The 22840-nt window shown below is 43.8% G+C and overlaps 1 protein-coding gene across 2 annotated transcripts; it reads right to left on the minus strand.

Annotated features, from left to right (window-relative positions):
* Positions 1–3651: 3651 nt before the first annotated feature.
* KCTD20 (potassium channel tetramerization domain containing 20) lies at positions 3652–16531 on the minus strand. Of its 2 annotated transcripts, XM_034767525.1 has the most exons (8): positions 15378–15438; positions 14837–15039; positions 12928–13204; positions 12030–12132; positions 11458–11578; positions 8900–9097; positions 6900–7010; positions 3652–6602 (listed from the first exon to the last, which is right to left on the minus strand). In XM_034767525.1, exons 2-8 carry the CDS (start codon positions 14991–14993, stop codon positions 6310–6312), a joined length of 1260 nt encoding a protein of 419 aa, XP_034623416.1. In that variant the 5' UTR covers positions 14994–15039; positions 15378–15438; the 3' UTR covers positions 3652–6309. The 2 variants fall into 2 exon arrangements, with proteins under 2 accessions (XP_034623416.1, XP_034623415.1); XM_034767524.1 differs by lacking the exon at positions 14837–15039 and having other exon boundaries at positions 15378–16531.
* Between the last annotated feature and the right edge of the window lie 6309 nt (positions 16532–22840).

The raw sequence follows: 22840 nt of genomic DNA on the forward strand, positions 1-22840 counted from the left end.
AGGCTTGGGCTCTCCCCACATCTCCCTTGGCAGTCAGGAGTTGTGGCCTTGAGTACTAGGCCTTGCTCCCCAACCAGACCCTGACTGAGAATTGTTACAAGCTGCTTTGGTGAGGAACATGTGACGTTCTTGATTTGTTAAGGTTCTGGGCCAGATCTCCAGCTGGTGTAAATCAGATTACTTCTGCTGATTTCAATGGAGCTACATCAGTTCACACCAGCTGAGGATGTGTGTAAGGGGAAAGTGTAGGGTTTATAGTTGCTGTAGGGTAGGGCTGGGGATCAAGAAGGAGAGAAGAGGTTTGGTAAAAAGAGGGTTACATTTAGGGAGGCGGGAGTGCTGTGTGGAGACAGGAATAGGAGAATAAATGGCTCACTATTTTACAAGGGGTGAGGGATGACATGATGGCGGCTTTGGTGGTGTGAGTGAAGATTAGACTCATTTCCTACCACACTGTGGCATGCCACAGCCAGCTGGTAGTTCAGACCCCAACACACAATGTTTTTATCCAGTCTGCTTTTGAGCACAGGATCAGACTTGCCAAAGCACACAGCCCTGGGCCAATATCTGATCATCACTTACATCTATAACTCCACTTAATAGGGTTTGGGATTCCTAAAGCTCTGTTTACAAATGCCTTAACCCCAGATCAAGTTGCAATAAGCTAGAATGCAGTAGATGGGTGGATGGTTACTGGATTTAACTTAAAATTGTGCTTTATGTTCTTTTAATTTTTTTTACAAATGATCTAGGACTTTAAAATACCTTCTTAGACCATGAGGGCCAGCTTAGATGCAGAGTGATTACTAAATGATGATGGGTATTCTCTGCTCTTACTGGATCTAATTAAAGATGGCTTCAGGGCCACATTTGCCTGTTTGTACAAATCACATCTAGTCCCAGAAACCTGGTGGCATTTGTCAGGGGATAGCAGTAATGTCAGTCTCTTACCCAGGCCACTTTGCCACTTATTGATATTACCGAGTGGTAAAATTAAACTAACATTTTTTTTTTTTTTCAGAAGTTCCCTTGAAGCAGACTGGCTGTGACTCTTGCTTCTTTATGGAAGCTTCCATAATTGCCATCAACTTGATAAGCAGCTGCTAGCTCTTCAGCCTAGGAACCTATAAATGGGCCTGTCTTTGACTGCCTAAGATCACCCACCATGTCAGAGCATGGATGGAATTCAGGTCACCTGCCTCCCAATCCACTGTCTCTTCCAGTGGGCTGATACCTGCCCCTATGCAGGGCTGGGAGCTCACTCAATGTACTTTGAGATCCTCCGCTAGAAGATGCCATAGAAACAAGGACTGTTCAGATAGCCTTTTGTAGCTCCAGGTTTGAGTCAGAAGCTGGTCCTGGTTTCATCTTAAGTTCTAAGGCATTCTTAGGAATGAATGAACATACATTTCCTCCCCCCGCCCATCCCAAATTAAAAAGAAAATTCAATGAATCAGATTCGTGCGGGCTGTATTTATGAAACTCATGGGGCTTTTGTTTTACACTGACAGACATTATTGCTCATGAAGATGAAGAACCCTGAGCCTTCCCAGCATTGTTCAAGCTTCCCCACCCAGCCAACAGCCTTTAGTGCTAGCCTCCACCGTACCCAGCCAGAGGCATTCAATGGCTGATGATTATGCCAAATAGTTAGTCTTGTACACAAGAGGCAGCCAACAGCACTGACCAAAACCAGGAATAATGACTACTGAAGGGTGAGTAAAATCTGTCATAATCCATTGTAATAACTCCCCTTCCAGATTCTGCAGTAACCTTATTTTTTTCCCCAGGCTACACTTACAGCAACAGAACAGCTGTAGCCATATTGAGTGGTGCGACCTGTCTAGATCTGGTAGTATTTTAAAACTTTTTGGTGGTAACCACAGGCTGGCACGACACCTACAAAACACTTGGCGATGGTTAGACAACTCACTGCTCTCATACTCTGCAAGCGCTTTGTGTAAGGGGCCGTCTCTGTTGTGTGTATAGGGTCTAGCACAATGGGGTGTTGATCCCAGTATGGAGCCTATACGGTCTATTCTAAGTAAATTATCACATGGCTCAGTGGTAACCCCTGAAATGTGTGCAGAGATGACCTTTTGCATGTGTACTTAACCCTTGCTGTATGCATAGGGAAGGAGCTGCACCTGTTATAGGATGCTAGGGCTGGAGGGTCAAGGGCAATCAGAACTGCAGTTCTTGTTTATTAGACTTTGCCACATCCCCAGGAAGGCACCTAGGGCTAGAAAAAAGGGTGTACGGCATTTAAATGGCAGAGGGAAAGCACGCAGGAGTTCAGTTTTTTTTCCTTTAGTGGGTCAGACCATCTGAGCGCCACTCCTTTATTTCACTCCCTGTTGTATGTACAGTTGGAACTGAGCCGCAGTGTGGGGGCTGCTTGGATTGTGGGGTGTTAGGTACAGTTCTTTATGGAACGACCATGCCTGCTGTGAAACTTGAGTCGGCGTTCAAATTTAGGCCGGGCTCGGGCTATTCTGACCTACATTCTGAAAATCAGGTCCCTTTAAGTTGTCATGGTGGGCCCCCAAGAACTGAGAGCCCCAAGATCACTAGCCCTTTCTGAAAATCTTAGCCACCACTTATACCAGCATTAAATGAGCTGACGTTTAAAGCTGGTGCATTAGCATCTTACTGTGTAACTTGTTATAGCCAACTGAGCCTACAATTGCACGAGAGATTTAAAGGTGCCTGACACCTGCAAATGTTTGTGCTAGATGAACCAATGGCATTAATCCCAAAATCGGAAGTTGAATTTCACTAGCTGTCCAAGCCCTTCAATCTGCCAGGGAAGGATGAGATTTCATCACTACTCAGTGACAATCCTGGCCTGTCTTTGAAAAGACTCTCAAACCCTGCCCTTTGAGAGCTTAGCCTGGGAAACTCTCTTTAAACAGATGTGACCTAGCAGTAATGATTGGCTACTAAGGGTAAGTGCTGCATGGCGGACAAAGTTCAGTTCCTGGGTCCCAGCTCTTGAGAAGGGCAAGGGCAGCTTAGCCCCTGGAGCAAAGGAAGGTCCCCTCCTGTTACCCACACAGGCTAAGGCAGGGGTCAGCAACCTTTCAGAGGTGGTGTGCCGAGTCTTCATTTATTCACTCTAATGTAAGGTTTCGCCTGTCAGTAATACATCTTAACATTTTTAGAAGGTCTCTTTCTAGAAGTCTATAATATATAACTAAACTATTGTTGTATGTAAAGTAAATAAGGTTTTTAAAATGTTTAAGAAGCTTCATTCAAAATTAAATTAAAATGCAGAGCCCTCCAGACCAGTGGCCAGGACCCAGGCAGGGTGAGTGCCACTGAAAATCAGCTTGTGTGCTGCCTTAGGCACACATGCCATAGGTTGCCTACCCTGGGCTAAGGCCTTCCACTGACAGGCTCCATAAGTTCATTCAATCTTCCTTGGCTAGGACAACAGTGGTTACAACAGGGGGCTCTGAGGATAAAGCAGAGGAAAATGGAGGGGTCTCTTCAGGGCTGTATAAAGGGTGAGCGGGATCTTAAGGAGCGAAAGGATGTGCTTTCTCCTGACAGTTCTGTTCGAGGGACTCAGGAAAGCTCCAGGCTTGATGGACAGCTCGGTCATTCAAAATTCCCTTTCTGCTTACTAGAGACAACAGAGGCTGCATGTAAATTATAACACTTTATTACAGAAAAGAAACCTTACAACTGCAGGATCCTGTAAACACCATGAGTAACACTGAAACAAATATAAAACATAAGAAACGAGTTGCTCTTGTACCTGAACGCTCGGTGACAGTCAATGTCACCATTTACTTAGTTTAAAACTGTTCCAGTGGAATTCGCTTTAGAACATTCTAAATATTTAATTAGCTCCAAAACCGGATCTGGTAAACGACACAATTATGGGTGAACAGAATGGTTTTATGTAAACCCTTTAATTAGCTGTATTCCATACTCCTAACACACTAGGACCGGATTGTATGAAGTGCTGAGGGCCCTCAACACCCACTGAATCTAAAAGGGTCTGACCTTATGAAAGGTGTTCAGGTGCCCAGGGCTCAGCCCCGATACTCCAATGCAGACAAGGGGATTTGAGGGCACTGTGTGTGTGTACAGAAATATGTAAACTCAAATTCCAGACCAGCTATTCACTATATCTAGTTTACTTAAAACTGAAGGTGGTGCAGAAATAGACAGACAACATACAACCCATAAGGCCAAACTGCAAGCCCTGGAATCTCACTGGTGAGTACTCCCAATGAAGTCATGTGAGCACCTCCCTCCAACCTGAGGAAAGGGCTCTATCGGGCCTTCCAGGAAGCAGATTTTTTTTCACATGCCATGTAAAGTCTTCCAGTATTTAACAGAAATTAAAACTAACAACAGTAGAAAGTGATTGCATAAAATGTCTATTGACCTGCCAGCAAATGGTTAAGGACACTTTTCTGTCCTGCCCTAAAGAGTTAGGAGGAGCTTTTCAAAAGCACCTAAAGGGATTTAGGAGCACACAGCCTAGTGACTTTCAGTAGGCAGTTTTGAAAATCTCCTTCCCTTCGGCACTTGTAAGGAGAGGAAATCTGTTTGCTGTTCTTTTGAGGCCAAGAAAGCGCCACTGCAAATATGGGAACCTGGGCTCACAGATACAAATAGGAGCTAGATACACATCAGCAAGTATTTGTCCCTTTTTAAATTAAAGCAGCGTTTGTAAATTCATAAGACAATTTATGCTTAATATTATCAAGATAAATATGGCGAGAAAAAAATACACAAATATACCTTTAGCAGCAAGAGAGTCTAGTTTACAATCTGCAAACAGAGGGAAAATATGCTTGGAAAAATGCTTTGCTTTTGGGGGAGAAGAGAAGAAGCAATGCTAAAAGTGGATATGTATTTTAGGGGCTGATTTTAAGGAACTGGGCTCTGTTTTTGTAGGCAGGCAGATGTGTAAGTGGTATGAGTTTCGACCACAATTAACTGCAGGTGTAGTTATTTGGAGGGGGAGAACTGAACATTTGCACCCTTTTTAAAAAAAAAATTAGGACTTCAGACTGGACTGGCTGCAACCATGTTTGAACACGGTCATGGCTAGTATGTTCCTGTATCCAGTCTGAACTGGGCCTTTAGCGCACACGCCAAGTCAAGAGAAGCAGGAAATATTTTCTCTCAGCTGTAGATTTACTTCCTTACAAAGCTGTGCTTACTGTGTATATATAAAATGCTGCTAAAATTCGCCCCCCTCTATCTTTTGCCTGTTTGACAGAATAAAATTATCCAAATCAGTTGCAAACTGGAAGGAAGGAGTTTGCCTTGAAATCTGCCCAGCAGCCCAAATTCTGCAAGCGGATGTGTGTGGGGTGCCCCTATTGAAGCCAATGGGAATTTTGAACCAATAGCTGCAGCAATTATAAAAGAGGAAGACAAAACTACCTCCAGGTTCTGCCAAGGTAAATTCAGTTTGCATGGCTGTGCTGAGAGACTCTAGCTTAGCATGCATGTGCAGCAAGAAACAGTGATTCTTCGGCTACGGAGCCATCACTAAAGGAGCTTCACACATTTAACAGGCTAAGTCAGACCGCTTTATTTGGTAAAATATTATCTAGATTTGTTTTCATTCCACACCACTTTCTACTCTGGTTAAGCTCAACAGCACAACCTTGTCCTTAATAAAAAGAAGTGATTCTGACGTGCACAGAACTGTAAAGGAGCACGGGCCTGTGACTAGCCGAATGCTCCTTGTTAAACCAGCTCCACCTTTCTAGAGTACAGCAGTATACATGCTGGATGCAAAGCCTACTGGTGGTGCAGACAGATTCCTTCACCCCTGGGATTTTACTGTCACAACGGTGTCACATCTGTGCTTGGAGGGAAAAGTGGAATCTGTCTCGCGGTGCTGGTTGGTCCCTTTGTAACGAATCGTTAAATCAAAGGCAAATGCCTACAATACAATTCTCTCTTGATGCTAATATTCATGGAATTCCCCTTCTCACGCTGAACAATAATTTTTTTTAAAACACTTCTGTTCTTTCACAGGTTCAGGTAAAGCTCAACCACCACCAATCCACGTGGGCACAGGCACCTGGGGAAATCTCAAAGCCTCCGGCTGCGAAGAGCTTCCATCCCTTCCTTCTCAAGGAGACTGTGCTTGCAATTGCACCGTTAGATTTAGGGACCAGAGCTCATTATTAACATGCTTGAAATATTCCACTATAATAAGAGCGACTACAAGGATAAAACACCTTGCAAGAGAGCGTGTCCCATGTCCTGGGATGAAACGATGCTGAGAAATTTCCCAACACAGGAAAACCGCAGACCCCTTAGTCTGTACTAATCCGGAAGATTGTTAGGAGCCATTTGTGAGAATGGTGCATTTAATCTATCGAGTTCGTCTACCTGGGGTGGATGATGCATCAGAAGTTCCTGGTCTTCTGAAACATCCTCGCCTACTGCCACCAGGTTTGTTAGAGATTTGCTTCTAACGCACTGGAAGTCGACGTGACGGCTCTTTCCTTCTTCCTTTTCCCAAGACATCTGGATGAACGGCCGTTGCACATAGTTGTATATAACTTCTGACCGGCCTCCGGGTCTCCTCTTGACCTTCTCTTTACATGTGGGATAACCTGAAGCACAATCAGCCCGTCAGTTTCAATCCACCCCTTGCATGCATCACAGCACTGCTCAAACAAAAGGAACCCTAAAGAACAAGTTATGGCCCGGCAAGAATACTGGGTAGAGCTGGGACAACACCTCTAGCACTAGGTGGAAAAGTGCTCTCATTCCACATTTAGACCCTGTAAAAATGAACTAGGACTATAGTACAGAGTTTCAGATTCTGGCAGTAGTGGTGTTGGTGTCCAAACCAATTGTTCTCCCTTTTTATTTAAGGTTTCTGTTGTTGTTTAGCAAATAAAATTTACCTTCAATGCCAATTCGAATATTTTTCAGCCCACGCTCCTTTAAGACAGTTTTTGCAACATCACGGTTCTCGATGTACTTGAAGAATCTGTACAGCTTGGAACTGTAAAGAACTTGAGAAACAAAATGATTCATTAGTCACTACAAGACATGCATCTCCACCTAGCATTTGGCATAATTGGTATGGGCTGGGATATTTATCCTGTGATGCCTGTGGGCAGCGCTTTGCAGTCTGGGTGCTGGAAAAGTCAGCCTTGGTGTTTCAGAACTACTTTTAATACCTATCATCAGGCACCAGAAGAGCCCAAATTCCTTGGTGATGTGGGTGGGTAAAAATGGGTCTGGAAACAGCTAAGTGGTAAATTCATGTAACTTGCACCAATCTACCATTCAGTGGCTGGGTAAAACGAATACAACTCACTCTTTGGGGGGAAGGTGCAGAAGGAGTTTTTACAGGAAATGCAAATTAAGAAAAGGATGCAAGTTAGTGTGTGTGTGTGTTTGTTGTCTTATCTTTTCACTAGTTCTATCCTCTCATTGTTTGTTATATTCATTTTCCAAACGCAGTGAATATTGCATCTTCTCTAGTGAATCTGTCCCCAAGACTTTTCTGTAAGTAGCATCTTCATGCATCAGGGTGCAGCAGTGTGTCTCAAGCAAAACCAACAACCCATTGCATCTTCAATCATGGTTGGTTGGCAGCTGCTCTCTCCCTGTAACTGTAGGGTGTTGGATATCACTGACCATTTGCCAGTTTTTAGTGTTGGTAAATGGAACAAATCTGGTCTGGCCGCTCTATCCAGGAAACTGCACATGGGAAATATGAATGTTTTGTGCCTTTGTTTGACTAAAATGTTATCTCAAGCAAGGACGATGCAACTTCCATTACTAAAGAGGGACTTTGTCCCCACACTAGGGAAAATGGTCAGCTACACAATAGCTTCCTTTAAACTTGGATCCATTTACCTTATAATTACCCTTCCTTAGTATTGCTGACTAGAATGTTATTCTTATCAAGCAAATGATTTCTCTTTTCTACATTGCAGCTCATCTGCTCTTTGTTCTCAAGTCATTATTCTAAACCTGAGACCACACTGCCGGCTCCCTTCTATCAGGCTATAATGTCACAGAAACAAGATTGTTTTCTGTAGGATTAAGTAGAAGAGGCCTAATCCTAGGAGGTGGGAGGGCCCTTAGCACCTACAAGGAGAAGACAAGCTAGTAAGAAAGGACACACTTATTCCAACGCCAATATTTATGAGAGCAATCCTGCAGTCAAAGCTCCCATTAATATCAATATGAATCTTAAGTGAAGGAAGGATACATGATTGGGTCCACTGACAAAAGTAGAGGAAATAATATTATTTTCTATAAATGTTCTCTTTTTTAAGGTTTGCTCCAATATGAAAGTCTCTGTTTGAAGCCAGAAATCTAATGGCAGAGCCAAACAACCAAGCTTCATTCGGTTATTCTGCTTTCCTACAGATACTGACAGCAAAAGGTTGGAATCAAGATCTGCCATATGGCTTATACAGAAACGTGCTACCTGACCCTGTTGTCACTAAACACTTAGCCATGCTGATATTAATGGGACAATTGTGCTTTAAAATAAATATTTTTACAAGTTTTTGATGAAATCTCTCACTCTATGGTAAACTGTTCCCCCACTAATGAAATCTCAACAGAATAATTTGTTAAATCTGATGTGTTATATAACAATTTAATCAAAGTTATTTTATTGTGTTAAATCTGATATTGATGTGAATCAGGCATTCTGAAATAAACAGCTAGGGTCTGATCTTCCCAAGTGTTGATCAGACACACAACTCCAGTGGGAGATACAGGTGCTCAGGACCTCTGAAAATCAAGCCAATATCGTCTTTTCAATAGAAGGAAACATCCTTGCCCAGGATCAAATAGAGCTTCTGAGAAAGCGGCCAGTGACTGGTTATCTGTCACCTCATTCAACAAATGGTTTTAAAAAACAATTCTCAGTTCTTACTTTGTGAGTATTCCTCTCCCATTGGAGGTGGATGGTCTTCGTCCCAGTCCACTGTGTCTTCATCTGTTAATACTACAATGTGGCATTCACGTTCTCCTTTCCTGGCACTGCCCACCATTATGGGCAGAATAAGCTCTTCCAGGTAGGTATCAAACTGCTTGTGAGCTCCATCATTAGAGAGTTCATGCAACAAAGCACCTAAAAGGAGACAAATCAAGTACAAATAAGTAAGCATTACTGATCTGCCATGGTGTTTTATACCAAACTGAACTAGAACACACATTTCTGGGGATATGACTCCGTAAGATGGCTTTAAAACCACCACCACCACCAGCCTTTCTGTAGCACTCAATCTGATGATCTCAAAGCACTTTATAAACATTAATGAATAAAGCCTCATAACCTCCCAGTAAGGAAAGTGTTGTTCCCATTTTACAGATGGGAAACTGGGGGTAGAAAAAAAAATCAAGGCCAAATGTTTCAAAAACAAGGCTCCTACTGTAAATTTATAATTAGGCCCCTAAATAAAGGTGGCCTGATCTTCAGAGGTGCTGAGCATGCACAGATCTCTAACGTCAATGGCAGCTGTGTTTACTCAGGCCACTTATTTATGTACCTGTAGATAGATTTAGGCACCCAAGCGTGGACTCAATGGCTTGTCCACACACAGTCACTGGGAGAGCCCATAAATCCCAATCCCTTTAACCACGGCACCATTTCACCATTTTATGTAACATACATCCCAACCCTATGCTTTATTGATAGTTATATCTACAACAAACGAGTACCCATCCCAAGGCCCTGGGAACCTTTGACAACCCCCTTAAAAACATACATTCATACGAACAGTATCTCTAGTCCACTTTCCAGATCACAATGCTGGCAACAGCAAAAATAGAATACAAAGTTGATTTAAATTTTAGGGCCATTACAAGGAATGATTTTTTTTTAAAAAGAGCCAAGACCCAATCAATATAGTAAAATCATAATAGAGAATGAATAATAGATTATCATGAATTCTTAGTGAATTTAAATGTATGCATCTGTCACAGATCCACAGGATCAGTGGTAGGCACCCCAGGTTTCGAACAGTCTGTAGGATTAAGCCCTTCAGTGTGCCTGCCAGACCCCAAGGGGTCTCACTCTTCCTGCACAGGGTAGGTCATGCTATCTCAACCGCCGCCTTAGACTGAACCTCTAGGGCACCAGCACTCCTGTTTCACAGCAAGTCCAGCAGAGACAGATGCCTGGCAGAGACTTGTACGCTCTTCAGGGATTAATGCACCTCACCAAGCATTTGCAGTGACACCCAACAGTCGGGTTTGTTAGTTAATTGGAACACAGCACAGGAAGTCTTTAGGTTACCACAAAGACCTGAAGATTAAAGCATTGCCCATTCTGGTTAGCCCAGAGCTCAGCCAAGCTGTAGTGAACTCCATTATTCAAGCTCTGAGACTCTCTGAGGCCTGGTCTACACTAAATGTTAGGTTGACCCAACTACATCAGTGAGGGGTGTGAAAAATCCACCCCCCTGAGCAGCACAATTAAGCTGACCTAACACCCAGTGTAGACAACGCTAGGTCGACAGCAGGATTCGTCCGTTGACCTAACTACCGCCTCCTGGGAAGGTGGCTTACCAACGCCAACAGGAAAACCCGGCCCCTCGGCGTAGGTAGAGTCTACACTAAAGTGCTGCTGTAGACAAGCCCTTAGTTCGACCTCCTTTGTGACGTCTCAGGTGAGAGCCCAGACCCCTTCCAGCAGCCCACTCTTATCCCCACCTCACATCTTCCCAGTCCTTTGTTCCCAAGCTGAGGAAGTTTGCCCTGTTTCCCTGCTGGGAGGTAGGGAAATCCACCTGCCTCTGAGCCCTTGGTTACGAGAGTCATGGCTACGTATGCCGGCAAAATTTAGGTTGCTCAAGGTTTATAGAGCTCTCTCCTGTCGGCTTACAGCGGCTACGCGAGCGATCTTACAGCGGCACAGCCGTGCTGCTGTAAACTCGCTCGTGTAGACGTGGCCTAGGGGTCAATGTCCTGGTGATTGGATTTGCTATTGTCTTCTCAGATTTACCATAGATATGGGGTCAGCGTCAGCCAGTCCTTTCAATGACTCATTCAGGCTCAGACAGCTAGGCTTCATTCATACAGATGTCTCAGCGTGCTCTGAGAGTGAACAGTCCTCCTCTCACTAATGATGCAATGCATAAGGGAAACTGAGGCCCACACCCAGGTCACAAAAATATTGCCTCATCACAGCATCATTTCCAGCAATAGCCCTCCAGTATTTACATTCTTGCAATTATTTGCAATCCCACACAAAGTGAAGAGCAAGAACTTGGATCTTGCAAGATGCGGAGCACTCTGGCCCTGGTCCAACAAAGCTCTTAAGCACATGCTTAGTTTTTAGCACATGAGTAGTGCCACCGGAGTCAATGGGACAAAAGTGCTTAAAGTAAATCACACGATTAAATGCTTTGCTGGATTGGAGCCGAAGTGCTCAGCACCTTGTAGGATCAAGCCCTAACTTCTAGCTAATTTTCTCTCCCCTGTACTTACTTAGGTCTTGACATTTGATTGTGTTGAAATCAAAGTTGATACAGAGGTAATCGCACGTATCTCTGAGATCAGGGATAGAAATTCCATCGGGGCAGTTAATGATTCCAGTTTTGTAATAATCCTGTAAATAAATTGTTAAGGAGGAAGATGATGTTTCTTTTTAAAAAAAAATCTCAGGCTAACCTGAAATATTGTTGTTAATTAACTTATCATTCTGCTGGCAGACAGTCACGGACAACTGTGTTAGCTAGCAAAAAAAAAAAAAAAAAAAAAAAAAAAGAAAAGAAAGCAGCTTTGCTGTGTAACAGAGGAATTATTCATGCAATTAATAATAGGGTGACTGAGGGCAGAGCTCAGAAACTGAAATGGTATAAAGGGAGGGAAAAGAAGTGGCAACACAAGTTCCGAGATGGCAGATTGAGCCACGTAAGAAAGAAGAGATTAAGATTTATAATCCGAATGTAAAATAGTTCTGGAACGTAAATTTGAAAGGGCATGCGGCTGCTTTGAAGGAAGCACAGCTTTGCAAACATGATGAACAACAGTTTTCATAGCTAAAAATGTGCCCTCACCAGCACTGTGTGAAATACAGTGGAGCTAATTCCTTCTGCAATTTCATATTCTCCCTTTTCATTTGGCCGAGTGAAATTATATTCTCTACCTGCTCCAAACATTCTGAAAGATAAAAACACATATACAAATATATTTAATACGTTCATAATGTGGACCAGATGGTGCACTGGCATTAAAAACAATCCAAAACACTTCTATTATAGCTGGAGGCCCAAATTCAATGCTTTATTTTATTGTGACTTTAAGAGATTTGATCTCAAACAGGCCCTGCTGTAGCAGAGTTCTGTGTCCATAACTGAACCATTCCACTGTATGGAAGAAGTAGCAGTCTCTGTTCTGTGAAGGCCGGCATTCAACCTTGGGTCAGATAAATGCTTCTTGGCTACCAATGCCCTCCCACTGAGGTCCAGCTTGAGATGGAAAAAGGATTGTGAAGTGGCAATGAGTATATATACTTGGCTAGTAGTAAGTAATCAAGATAGTGAGTTTACGATCAGGTCACTTATCTGCATAATAAAATATGTTATACGGGTTTGGAAGGGATCTCCAGGAGGCTCCTGGGACAGTTGGGGGACTAAGCCCCTGAATTACTCACGGCAGGACTGGGGAGGAGTGAAAGACATGACAAATAGCAGAAAGGCAGAGGCTGAAGTGAGCCAGTGGAGTGTTTCCTACTGCCATACTCACTGCTGATTCAGTACTGACTCAGAGGCGGGAGCACTACCTACTGAATCATCAATTTCCCTCTTGCTGGCTCTAATCTAGAAGGTCTCCCAGCCAAGTGCTGAACCAGTCTGATCCCGCTTAGCTTATGAGAGCTGAGATCTCACGTTCTAGTCGCTTTTGGAAAGCGTTTGTCCCATTTTAAACATCTTTAAAGTTATTGAAATCACCTACCTTCCCAGCATGGTGTCAGGATGAGCGGTGAAAATCTGCGGATTCACCACAAATCGAGTGCCATCTACAACAAGAGTCACTTTCTCTGGGGCCTGGGAGGATTGTGAACTACTGGTGGAGCCCATAGCGCTGCTTCCATTTCGTTCTTGAGCAATAAAATGGTCTAGATGTCTTTTACTCCCAGCTCTGGGATTAGTGCCAGTTGTATCTTCAGGGGTGGGTAGCATGTTACTGAATTGGGGAGTTGCTGGGCGAGAAGTGTATCTGAATTCCGTATCTAAACCCAACACAAACAAATATTGTGAGAATGAAACACTATTTGCTGGATAAGCACAGTTAATATTAAAACCCAACAATTAAATAGAAAAGCTTTGGGTCATGCAAGAAGGAAGAGCTGCTGACTGACATCAACACTTGGAGTTGAAAAGGGATGTCAATATATGGAATAGCATTTTGCAGGACATTATATTATGTCACACCATACTACATCTTCATGCTACAGAGGGCCTGACGTCTGATCTAGATTCAGATGCAAACTTCCCTACAGTTCTAGGGAACTCCGCTTAACGTGGATGTTTAAGTGGATAAAATGGGAGCATGAAGATTAAAATGAGGCTGAGAGAAAATACACTGATACCGGTCTTAAGCAACCGCTCAAAGGACTGAAGATGGAGCAGAATCATACTCTTATTTCTGAGCAGCCTCTTGTGCTGGTTTCATTTAATTACCTTCTCCTGTGGTATGTGTGGTAAAGGTCTAGCGAACTAAACAAGGCCAGCTGTTGTGAACTCTGCAATTACAGGGGCCCTCTCAATGGATGTGGGGTTTAAACTGGATATAAATGTTATAATTTTGTGGCGTGTAAAAGGGCTGTCGTACCATTGCTTCCAAGTAATCCTCCATGACCCTGGCCCAGCCCTGCAAGGGCAGGTTTGAAACGAGAGTGGCTTCTATAAGAATGGTATAGAATAGGTCTGGTTTTAATTGAGAGCTGCTTCTAAGCTGAGATATTAAATACATATATGTTATTTCCTTTCTGAGACACAGCCGTCATTTAATAAGGGTTTTACTGAAGCAATAAATCATTATTATTTATTGATTGGGGGATAGCTCAGTGGTTTGAGCATTGGCCTGCTAAACCCAGGGTTGTGAGTTCAATCCTTGAGGGGGGCCACTGAGGGATCTGGGGCAAAATCAGTACTTGGTCCTGCTAGTGAAGGCAGGGGGCTGGACTCAATGACCTTTCAAGGTCCCTTCCAGTTCTCGGAGATAGGATATCTCCATTAATTTAATTTAATTAGAGCTCAGACATTTGGGTATAAATATATAGGGCCTGTCATGTACCATTAGTAACAAATATTTGGGGTACAAACATAAAGAATGGGCCTGATTTTGTGAGATGCCGAGTGCCCTCCATTCCCACTCAAGTCAAGTTTGCCGATGAGGACACAACATCTCACTGGATCGTGTCCATTACTTGATAAATATTAACTGAGAAACAGCTTTTAATATGAATTATATATATAGTGGGCAAGTACATATGACCAAGAATAGGCTGATAAAGACTGGGGCCTGCTTCAGTGGAGTCCAGTGGATTCCCTCCCAGCCGCTTGGGAAAGAGACATGATCATCTTTCCAAGACAACACTATCCCAGACCTCATCGCGAACCTGCATCTTTCATACTGACATGATTAACACAGATTTTGCAAGTGCAAATAACTAAGTAAGGGCACATGTATGTGCACGTTCAATTCTGTGCACTCACAAGTGCAGGCCATTTCGAGGCCCAGCTGAAAATATGTCCTTCAGTATCCTGAATTGCCTTCTGGATCCTGAGAAACATTTCCCCAGGAATCAAAGGGCCTTAGTTATATGTTGTTACAAAATAGATGTGTCTATCATCCTTACCATCATTCCTGGGCACTGCAGAAATGCTAGGGGTTTGGCTGCCTAGGGCCAGGCTATCTTCTTCTGGATCATGGACTGGAGGAGTTATATTTTCTGCAGGGTGATTGGACTCTTGATTTCTTGACTGGTCAGTCCCACTGGCACAGTTAATATTCATGCTGGGCCTCTGTAACGCAAACTGACTGTCGATCCTTAGAGAGGTCCTATAAGAGAGGATCACAGGCTAGTAGGGTTGGAAGAGACCTCACAGGTCATTGAGTTCAACTCCCTCTACCTAGGGCTGGATCCAAAGCCCATTCAAGTCAATGGGTGTCTTTCCACTGACTTCAGACCTACTCTAATCCGTGGAGAGTTTTAGCTAATCTCATTTTGAATGGCTCACTGACGTCTCAGTGACTTTCCCTGGCAGATGTTCTGTTGTAGAACTACACTTACCATCAGGAAGCTTGTCCTACATCTAAACAAAACTTGCCATTTTTAGATGAACCTTTTTGACCCTCAGTAAGGGTCCCAACTCCCCCCCACACCTGCTCCCTCTCACCTCCGCAGTCCTTTCGTATCCCATCCCTGCCAAGCACCAGAAGGTAGAGAGCTTCCTGCGCACCTGACCGCAGCTGCCAGGGACAACAATGGGGTTCCAAGGAGAGAAAAGGGAGGACCATTGGGGATTCACTGATGGCAAGTCTCAAACAAACCCTCCGTCCTAGCAGCCACAAACCCTCCCTCCTCTGAGCACAGTGTCCCCTAGAGGTTCCTTCAGTAGCTACTCTCTGAAGACTTAGTGCCATTACATTTTTGTTCAGTGTTGAATAGGGTCTCTCTCCCCCCCCTTCACACAATTTCCTTTCAATATTTGTGTAGCGCCATCTTATCCCTGTTTTCCCCTGGTACCTTCTTGCACATGAGGTCTTCCAACCCTCATATGCAATACCTAAACCTGTCGCTTCTTCATCTAAAACATTTTAATAATGCAGCCTTTCCTCTCCATCCTTCCTACTAAACCCCTGCCTCATGGTCACAGGGCTAGGTGTGTCTCGGTGCTCTCTCTGGTCTCTGAGTGCACCCGTCGGGTACCAGCCTCGTGCCATTCCTCTCCTGGGATGGAGTCATGCAATTCTCCCACTCTTACACAGGGTACTGTGGCCCAGGCTATCAACCATGCTAAGCCAGCAGGTCCAACTGGGTTTGATACCTGAAGTTCTTCCCTTTGGGAGTCTGTGACCAGTGATAAATAGTAGTCAGTGAGCCCTTTAACCAACGTATTGTTTAATCTTAATTATACGAACAAAGCATAACACAAGAAAAGAATAGTTTTTTAAAACAATAAATGGTCTATACGCATCTATCTCATCCATAGGATTACCATCCCCCCGAAGAGAACCTAAATGGCCTAACTTCCTCAGACAGCCCCCGCAGTGTATCAGTCTGTCCCCCAAAGAGCCCTCAAACAACTGACTGACTGCTGGCCAGAGTCCTTTTAACTGTTTATAGTCTTTTTAATCTGTTGGTTCCCAGCACTGGCAAAACAAGCTTTGTAACCTGGCTGGAGCCCAGAAGGTATGATCTTCACAGTTAGTAGCTCAGGCACGGTCTCCTAACCCCTCGGAAGTGTTTGCCAGGAGATATCTTATCTCAAACCACTGTGTTGCCTTCCTATTGGTTTCCCAACCCTGTTCATTTAACCCAGTGCTGCTGCATATTAAACCTCCCAATATAATTGTACAGTAACTAACCCCAAAAACCGTATCGCAGTGTTCCTGCGTTATTGCCGAGCTGTCCCACATTTGCCAAACCCTGGTCCAGGCCTTCATCGGCTCTTGCTTTAACTAATGCGACCCCCCTCCCGTGTACACTAAAAGCCACCCTCTTCCACTTTTACCATTCTGATCCCATCGCCCCTACTCCTTGTATCTATCTAATCACTGGTTTCTTCTCATTCCATATCAGGTTCACTTTGTTTGTCATTATCTTTAAAGCTCTACCCATATATCTGTGCTCATTTCACCCAATCCTGCTGTATCCTCTCTCCCAACTGCTCCCCTTTGCCTCTTTCTCCCATTCTCATTTTGACACTTTCTTTCATGCTATGCCTGATACAAGACAACTTTCTCCTCTCTTTGCTTTGGGAGCCCTCCCTTTGATCCTTCAAATCCCCCTTATTTTTTAAAAAACTTTCCTACACTAAAAACAACGAGGAGTCCTTGTGGCACCTAGAGACTAACAAATTTATTTGGGCATAAGCTTTCGTGGGCTAGAACCCACTTCATCAGATGTATGAAGTAAAAAATAAAGGAAAGACTCCAACATGAAGCTGCAGAACTGGAGTTAATTTGCAAACTAGATACCATCAGATTAGGCCTGAATAAAGACTGGGAGTGGTTGGGTCATTATAAAACCTAAACTTAATTTCCCCAATACTAATGTCTCCCTACTGTTACTCACACCTTCTTGTCAACTGTCTGAAATGGGCCACTCTCTTACCACTTCAAAAGTTATTTTTCCTCCTTTGGTATCCTGCTGTTAATTGATTTATCTCGTTAGACTGACCTCATACTTGGTAAAAGACCCCCATCCTTTCATGTATTTATATCTGCTCCTGTATTTTTTACTTCATACATCCGATGAAGTGGGTTCTAGCCCACAAAAGCTTATGCCCAAATAAATTTGTTAGTCTCTAAGGTGCCACAAGGACTCCTTGTTGTTTTTGCTGATACAGACTAACACGGCTACCACTGAAACCTTTCCTACCCTAATTTCACTAATGAGGTGTCTACCACTTCCTGAGCTTCAACCATGATTTAGTTGTATTGCCTTTGTCTCAGAGTCTAATGTTTTCAAGTGTGTTCTGTAAAACAGGATATAACATGTACCAAGCTACAGAATTAGTGAATAAAATATATTAGATAATGAAACAATGAGCTACTAATAAATAATAGCGAGGGAGCTTTTCAGTCATAATGCACCAAGAGGGATGGTCTTAATGAGCAGTACAACGGAGCTGAAATAAGGGTTTTAGGGCTGTCATTAGTGCAGCTCAGTGGAAGTGTTTCAGTCCTAATTAGAAATTAACAAAAGCGGCAACTAATTATTTTTTCTACATGTAAACACTAATTGAGCAACATATTTATTTCTGCATATTTTTAGAAAAGACGCTGCTTGTGCTTCATGTAACATTCATGAGAAAAAATAGCTCTTTGGCAACCACAGCACCTTCTTCTGAATAGCAATTCTATTTTAGAGAAGTACGACTGGCTCCAATGGATGCACAGCAACGCGAGAGACCTAGTAAGGACGTTTTAGTTTGAGGAAATTTAAGAGATCACAGTGCACCATTGTACAGAACTCCTATCACCAATTACTAGAATTTGGCTAGACTTAAACTGCTGCACGACAAAATTAATCTCCAAGTAATGAACACATTTAAATGAACACCACATGACAACTCTGTTTCTATCTATCGCATATATTTAGAAATAAATCAATTAAGATTACAAAGCTTTATCACATATTTTTTAGGCCTGTTCCACTTGTAAAACCTATACTGGCATAGCAGCTGGCTAGGAGTGCAGTTTGTTTGGTTTTTTACACCAGCATGGCTATGGAAGTATAAGCCCGACTGTAGACATACTTAGACCGGCATAAATATGACTTTGCCAGCATAACGTATGTCTCTTGGGGAATCTGTGTGAGCTGTGACAGCAGAACCACTTTTTTTCTGATATAAGATGTGTCTACACTAGGAGGGTTTGCCAGTATAGCTATACCACAGCAAAACGTTTCTAGTGTAGACAAGACCTCACACACTATAAATCTACATCAAACCTTCCAAATATGCTACATTTAAGCAATGATAGGTGACAAAGAAATACTGGTACCTATTGATCATAATTGTATAACTATCAAATAGCTGCTGTGATCAAATCTCAACTGAATTTTTGTGATCAGTCAACCAACAAATTTTGCCGTCAGTTTTGCTCCAGATTAAATACATATATACATCAGAGATTCCATGAGCCACATATTGATCTCCAGCACTCTGTAGGAGCCTGGATTGAAATGACCCAATCCTTTCTCATAGTTTCTTATAAACTGGTGTTATGAAAGAGAAAGCTAGATGTACCAGACACCTATACGTTGCAATAAATGTAATATCACTCAGATAGCTTTTTTTCAGATAGGAGGGATAGCTCAGTGGTTTGAGCATTGGCCTGCTAAACCCAGGGTTGTGAGCTCAATCCTTGAGGGGGCCACTTAGGGATCCGGGGCAAAAATCAGTACTTGGTCCTGCTAGTGAAGGCAGGGGGCTGGACTCAATGACCTTTCAAGGTCCCTTTTAGTTCTATGAGATAGGTATATCTCCATATTATATTAATTTAATGTGCTTTTTATAAGAAAAGTTGGCTTTCAGACACCTTATTTCTCATCCTCTTCCTCCCACACAAGTAAGTGAATTTAGTGCTGGTGAAAGGTACCAGACTAACAGCCCTCAAGATGTAGCAGCAGGTGCACACCACTATCAGCCCCGCGAGTTCTTAGAGGCAATGTGGCGGGTGTTCCCCATTGATTTCAACTGAAATTGTGAGTGCTTGGCCCTTCTGAAAATCTGGCAAAATGTGAATAATGCCAGTTGTGTTTCCACTGCGGCAGCGTGGCTCCGCTCTTCCCCCAACAAAAGTCTGTGCCTTACAGACGTGACTGAACCCCAGTTTTGGTGGATTAACAAGATGGGTGTTATTGAGTCAGCATTTTATGCCATGACCACATGTGGATGGTACAACAGATGCTTATTTAATGTACCTACAATTATATGAACAATCCAGCATGGACAATGGTTCTTAAGCCCATATAACAAGGCTATATTGAAATCCTCCCAGTTCATTAATATCCTGACTGGGGTAAAGGTACATTACCTTAATCCTTGCCATGGTGGGAACAAGCATATTATATATATAAAATAATTAGCACTTTTCATCTTCAAAGCTCTTTACAAACATTAACTAATTAATCCTTTGAACACGCATGTGAGGTACTGTCAGAACGTGTTTTAATGATAGAAAACAGAGGCACAGGGAAGACAAGGACTTTTCCAAAAGTGGCCATGGATTCTGAGTGCCCAACCTGAAACAGCTTGGGCCTGATTTTCAGAGGTGTTGAGGGCACTCAGCTCCCACTGCCTTCAACTGGACTTCTGGGTACTGAGCACCTCTGAAAATCAGGCCCATCATGTCTCAAGTTCAGCACCAAAACAAGTTTTTGAACATCTAGGCTGTGACCTTGCAAGGGAGTTAGTGCCAGAGCCAAAATTAAAACTCAGGTCTGGTTCCTAGCCAGGACCGGTGCTACCATTAAGGGAAACTAGACGGTTGCCTAGGGTGCCAAGATTTGGGGACGCCAAAAAGTGGTGCCTCCAATTTTTTTTTTACAGCGTTCCTGGGCTGGGCTGCCAGCGGTGCGCGGACACGTGCAGCTCAGACTCCCTCTCCCAGCTCAGCGGCCGCTCCACTTCTCCCGCCTCTCAGGCTTGCGGCGCCAATCAGCTGTTTGGCGCAGCAAGCCTGTGAGGGGAGGAGAATTAAAGCAGGGGTGGCGTGCTCGGGGAGGAGGTGGAGCAGAGGTGAGCTGGGGTGGGGAGCTGCCACACGGCTCCCCGGGCTGGGGTGGTGGGGAGCTGCCGCGGGGTGTGTGTGTGTGTGTGTGTGTGCGCGCGCGCCTCAGGGCGTTGGGGGAGCTGCCGCAGGGCTCCCCACCCCAGCTCACCTCTGCTACGCCCCCTCCCCGAACATGCCATTGCTGCTCCACTTCTCCCGCCTTCCAGGCTTGCGGCGCCAATCAGCTCCCCGGGGGCGCCTCAGGGCAGAGGGGGGGAGCTGCCGCGGGGGGGGGGGCACCTCAGGGGGGGGGGGGGGGGGGGGGGGGCGGCCGCGGGGCGGGGGGGGGCACAAGGTGGAAGTTTCGCCTACGGTGCGAAACTTCCTTGCACCAGCCCTGTTCCTAGCATTTGATTTTACTTGGTGTGACAATTTGGGGAACCTGCCTATGTGCATATTATGAAATCTGTTTAGTTATATGAAATTGTTGTATCAGTGAATGGCTCAATGCATAGAGAGTCAGTCATGGGCTGGCAAGGTCCCTGGTGTCAGCCATCTTGTCTGGAAGAAGCTTCAGAAAAAAGAAAAAACTTGTTAAAGTTAACGATTAGGCTCTGGCCAAACAATGGATATGCAAAGAAGAGTGTCAGAGCTGGAAAACCACTTTGATCAAGTTTATCTGCAGGGAGTACAGAATGAAAAATCCCCAAACAGGAGAACAAAGGGACAGAGGTGATAGAGCAGGGGCTAAAAAAGACTAAAGGAAATGTGGGGCAAGAGAGAGGTACAGAGGGGCATGTTTTCATAGCAGAGGGGACTGTTTTTGATTGAGGTATCAGCTGAGAAAAAAAGAAGCTGGCTGCAGGAGACAAACTCACTCTATTATTTCTAGAAGCTACATACAGGAGTGGGGTCCTGGACTCTGTCCAAATACCAAAGAATGCTCAAGAGTGGTGAGGAAACGGAGGCAGGGAAGGGCATATAAGTGGTTTATGATTTTGTCTAGATCTGTGTATCTCGTGCCATCCAAAGTAAACAATAATTATGTTAGAAACCTTTACAAAGCCTGTGTGTTATGTGCTTCAACTATCATGTGTTACTGAAGAGATAAACTGTAAACCAGAGGGCCCGCAAGGCTGGAGCTCTGGGAAAGAGTGTGCTTAAACGACTGGGGTTTCTTCGCGGAGAGGGAGAAAACAGGTCAGCACTGCTCCTGGGGGCCTCGGACTGCTGAGCCATGAGGTTCCACTTCCGTGAAGGGGTAACAGAGTCTGTGCCCAGGAAGCGTGTCAGCGGTCAAAGACCGTGCTGGAGCCTACTCAGATCAAGGGAAGTTTAAGAGCACATGGGTCCTGTGTAGTGGGGCCCACACACTGCAGCCTACTGAGTATCCTGCAAGGGGAGATTTACAGGGCTGATATACTTGGCTTGGGACATTTGCCCATTTCCTGGAAAAGGAAATCTCCATTTTAAAATAACTTAGAAAATTAAAACATTTCTCAATAGTCAAGAGATTGAGAGAAAAATTGTGTTGGTTACAAAACTGGAAGGTGCAGGGTTATCTGTCGTGATTCACTGAGGAATGTGGTTGTAAGAAGCTACAAAGGCAGTCCGGCAGGGAATAAGGAAGAACAGTTTTTACATTTGAAAGTGAAAACTGACACAGCTTCATTTGGTACAGCATCTTTCAGAAAGCCTGCAAAACACTCTGCAGAGTTAAATAACAATCAGACTGATGCTTGTTCCATATGATTCTCAATAAGGTAGAACTCTCTGTGACGTTCCATAATGTTTTATGGAAATATGGTTATGAGTGTGAATATGATGTAACTGGAATATACTTTATGCAAAAGGTCTCTTGTATCATTCCAAAGCTTATAATCTACGGAGTGTGTTCATCCTATTTGTATGCACGTATCATTCTGGTATCTGAAGCTAGAAATATGAAGTATAACTCTGAGGTCCTAGTGTAACTATGCAAAGTGTGGGCCATTAATGGTGGTTTAGAATCTTGATGGCTCTCATTGACTAGGACAATTAGTTGTAGATAATTTATTTACCTGCAAGCCTTCCTGTGGAGGTGTGGGCCAGCCTGTGGGTAACATGGTCACATGATACTGGAATCCATTTTAAATCTGGTACTTTTCCATTTAGAAGGAGGGGTGGGGACAAAAGATTCTCACCTTGTGTCAAAGCTATAAAAGGGGGTGGAACAGAACAAAGGTGGCTGCCAGTCATGAGAACACCCCTAGTTTTCACCTAAGATGTCTGCTGGAACTAACAAGGACTGTGCCAGGGGAAAGGATTGGGCCCAGACTAGGAAGGAGTCTAGTCTATGAAAGAAGCTTATTGGAACATCTCTGAAGGTGAGATTTGACCTGTAAACAGTTTCTTAATGTATTAGGCTTAGACTTGC

This window comes from Trachemys scripta, chromosome 4, assembly GCF_013100865.1.
Source record: "Trachemys scripta elegans isolate TJP31775 chromosome 4, CAS_Tse_1.0, whole genome shotgun sequence".
Classification (NCBI taxonomy): domain Eukaryota; kingdom Metazoa; phylum Chordata; order Testudines; family Emydidae; genus Trachemys; species Trachemys scripta.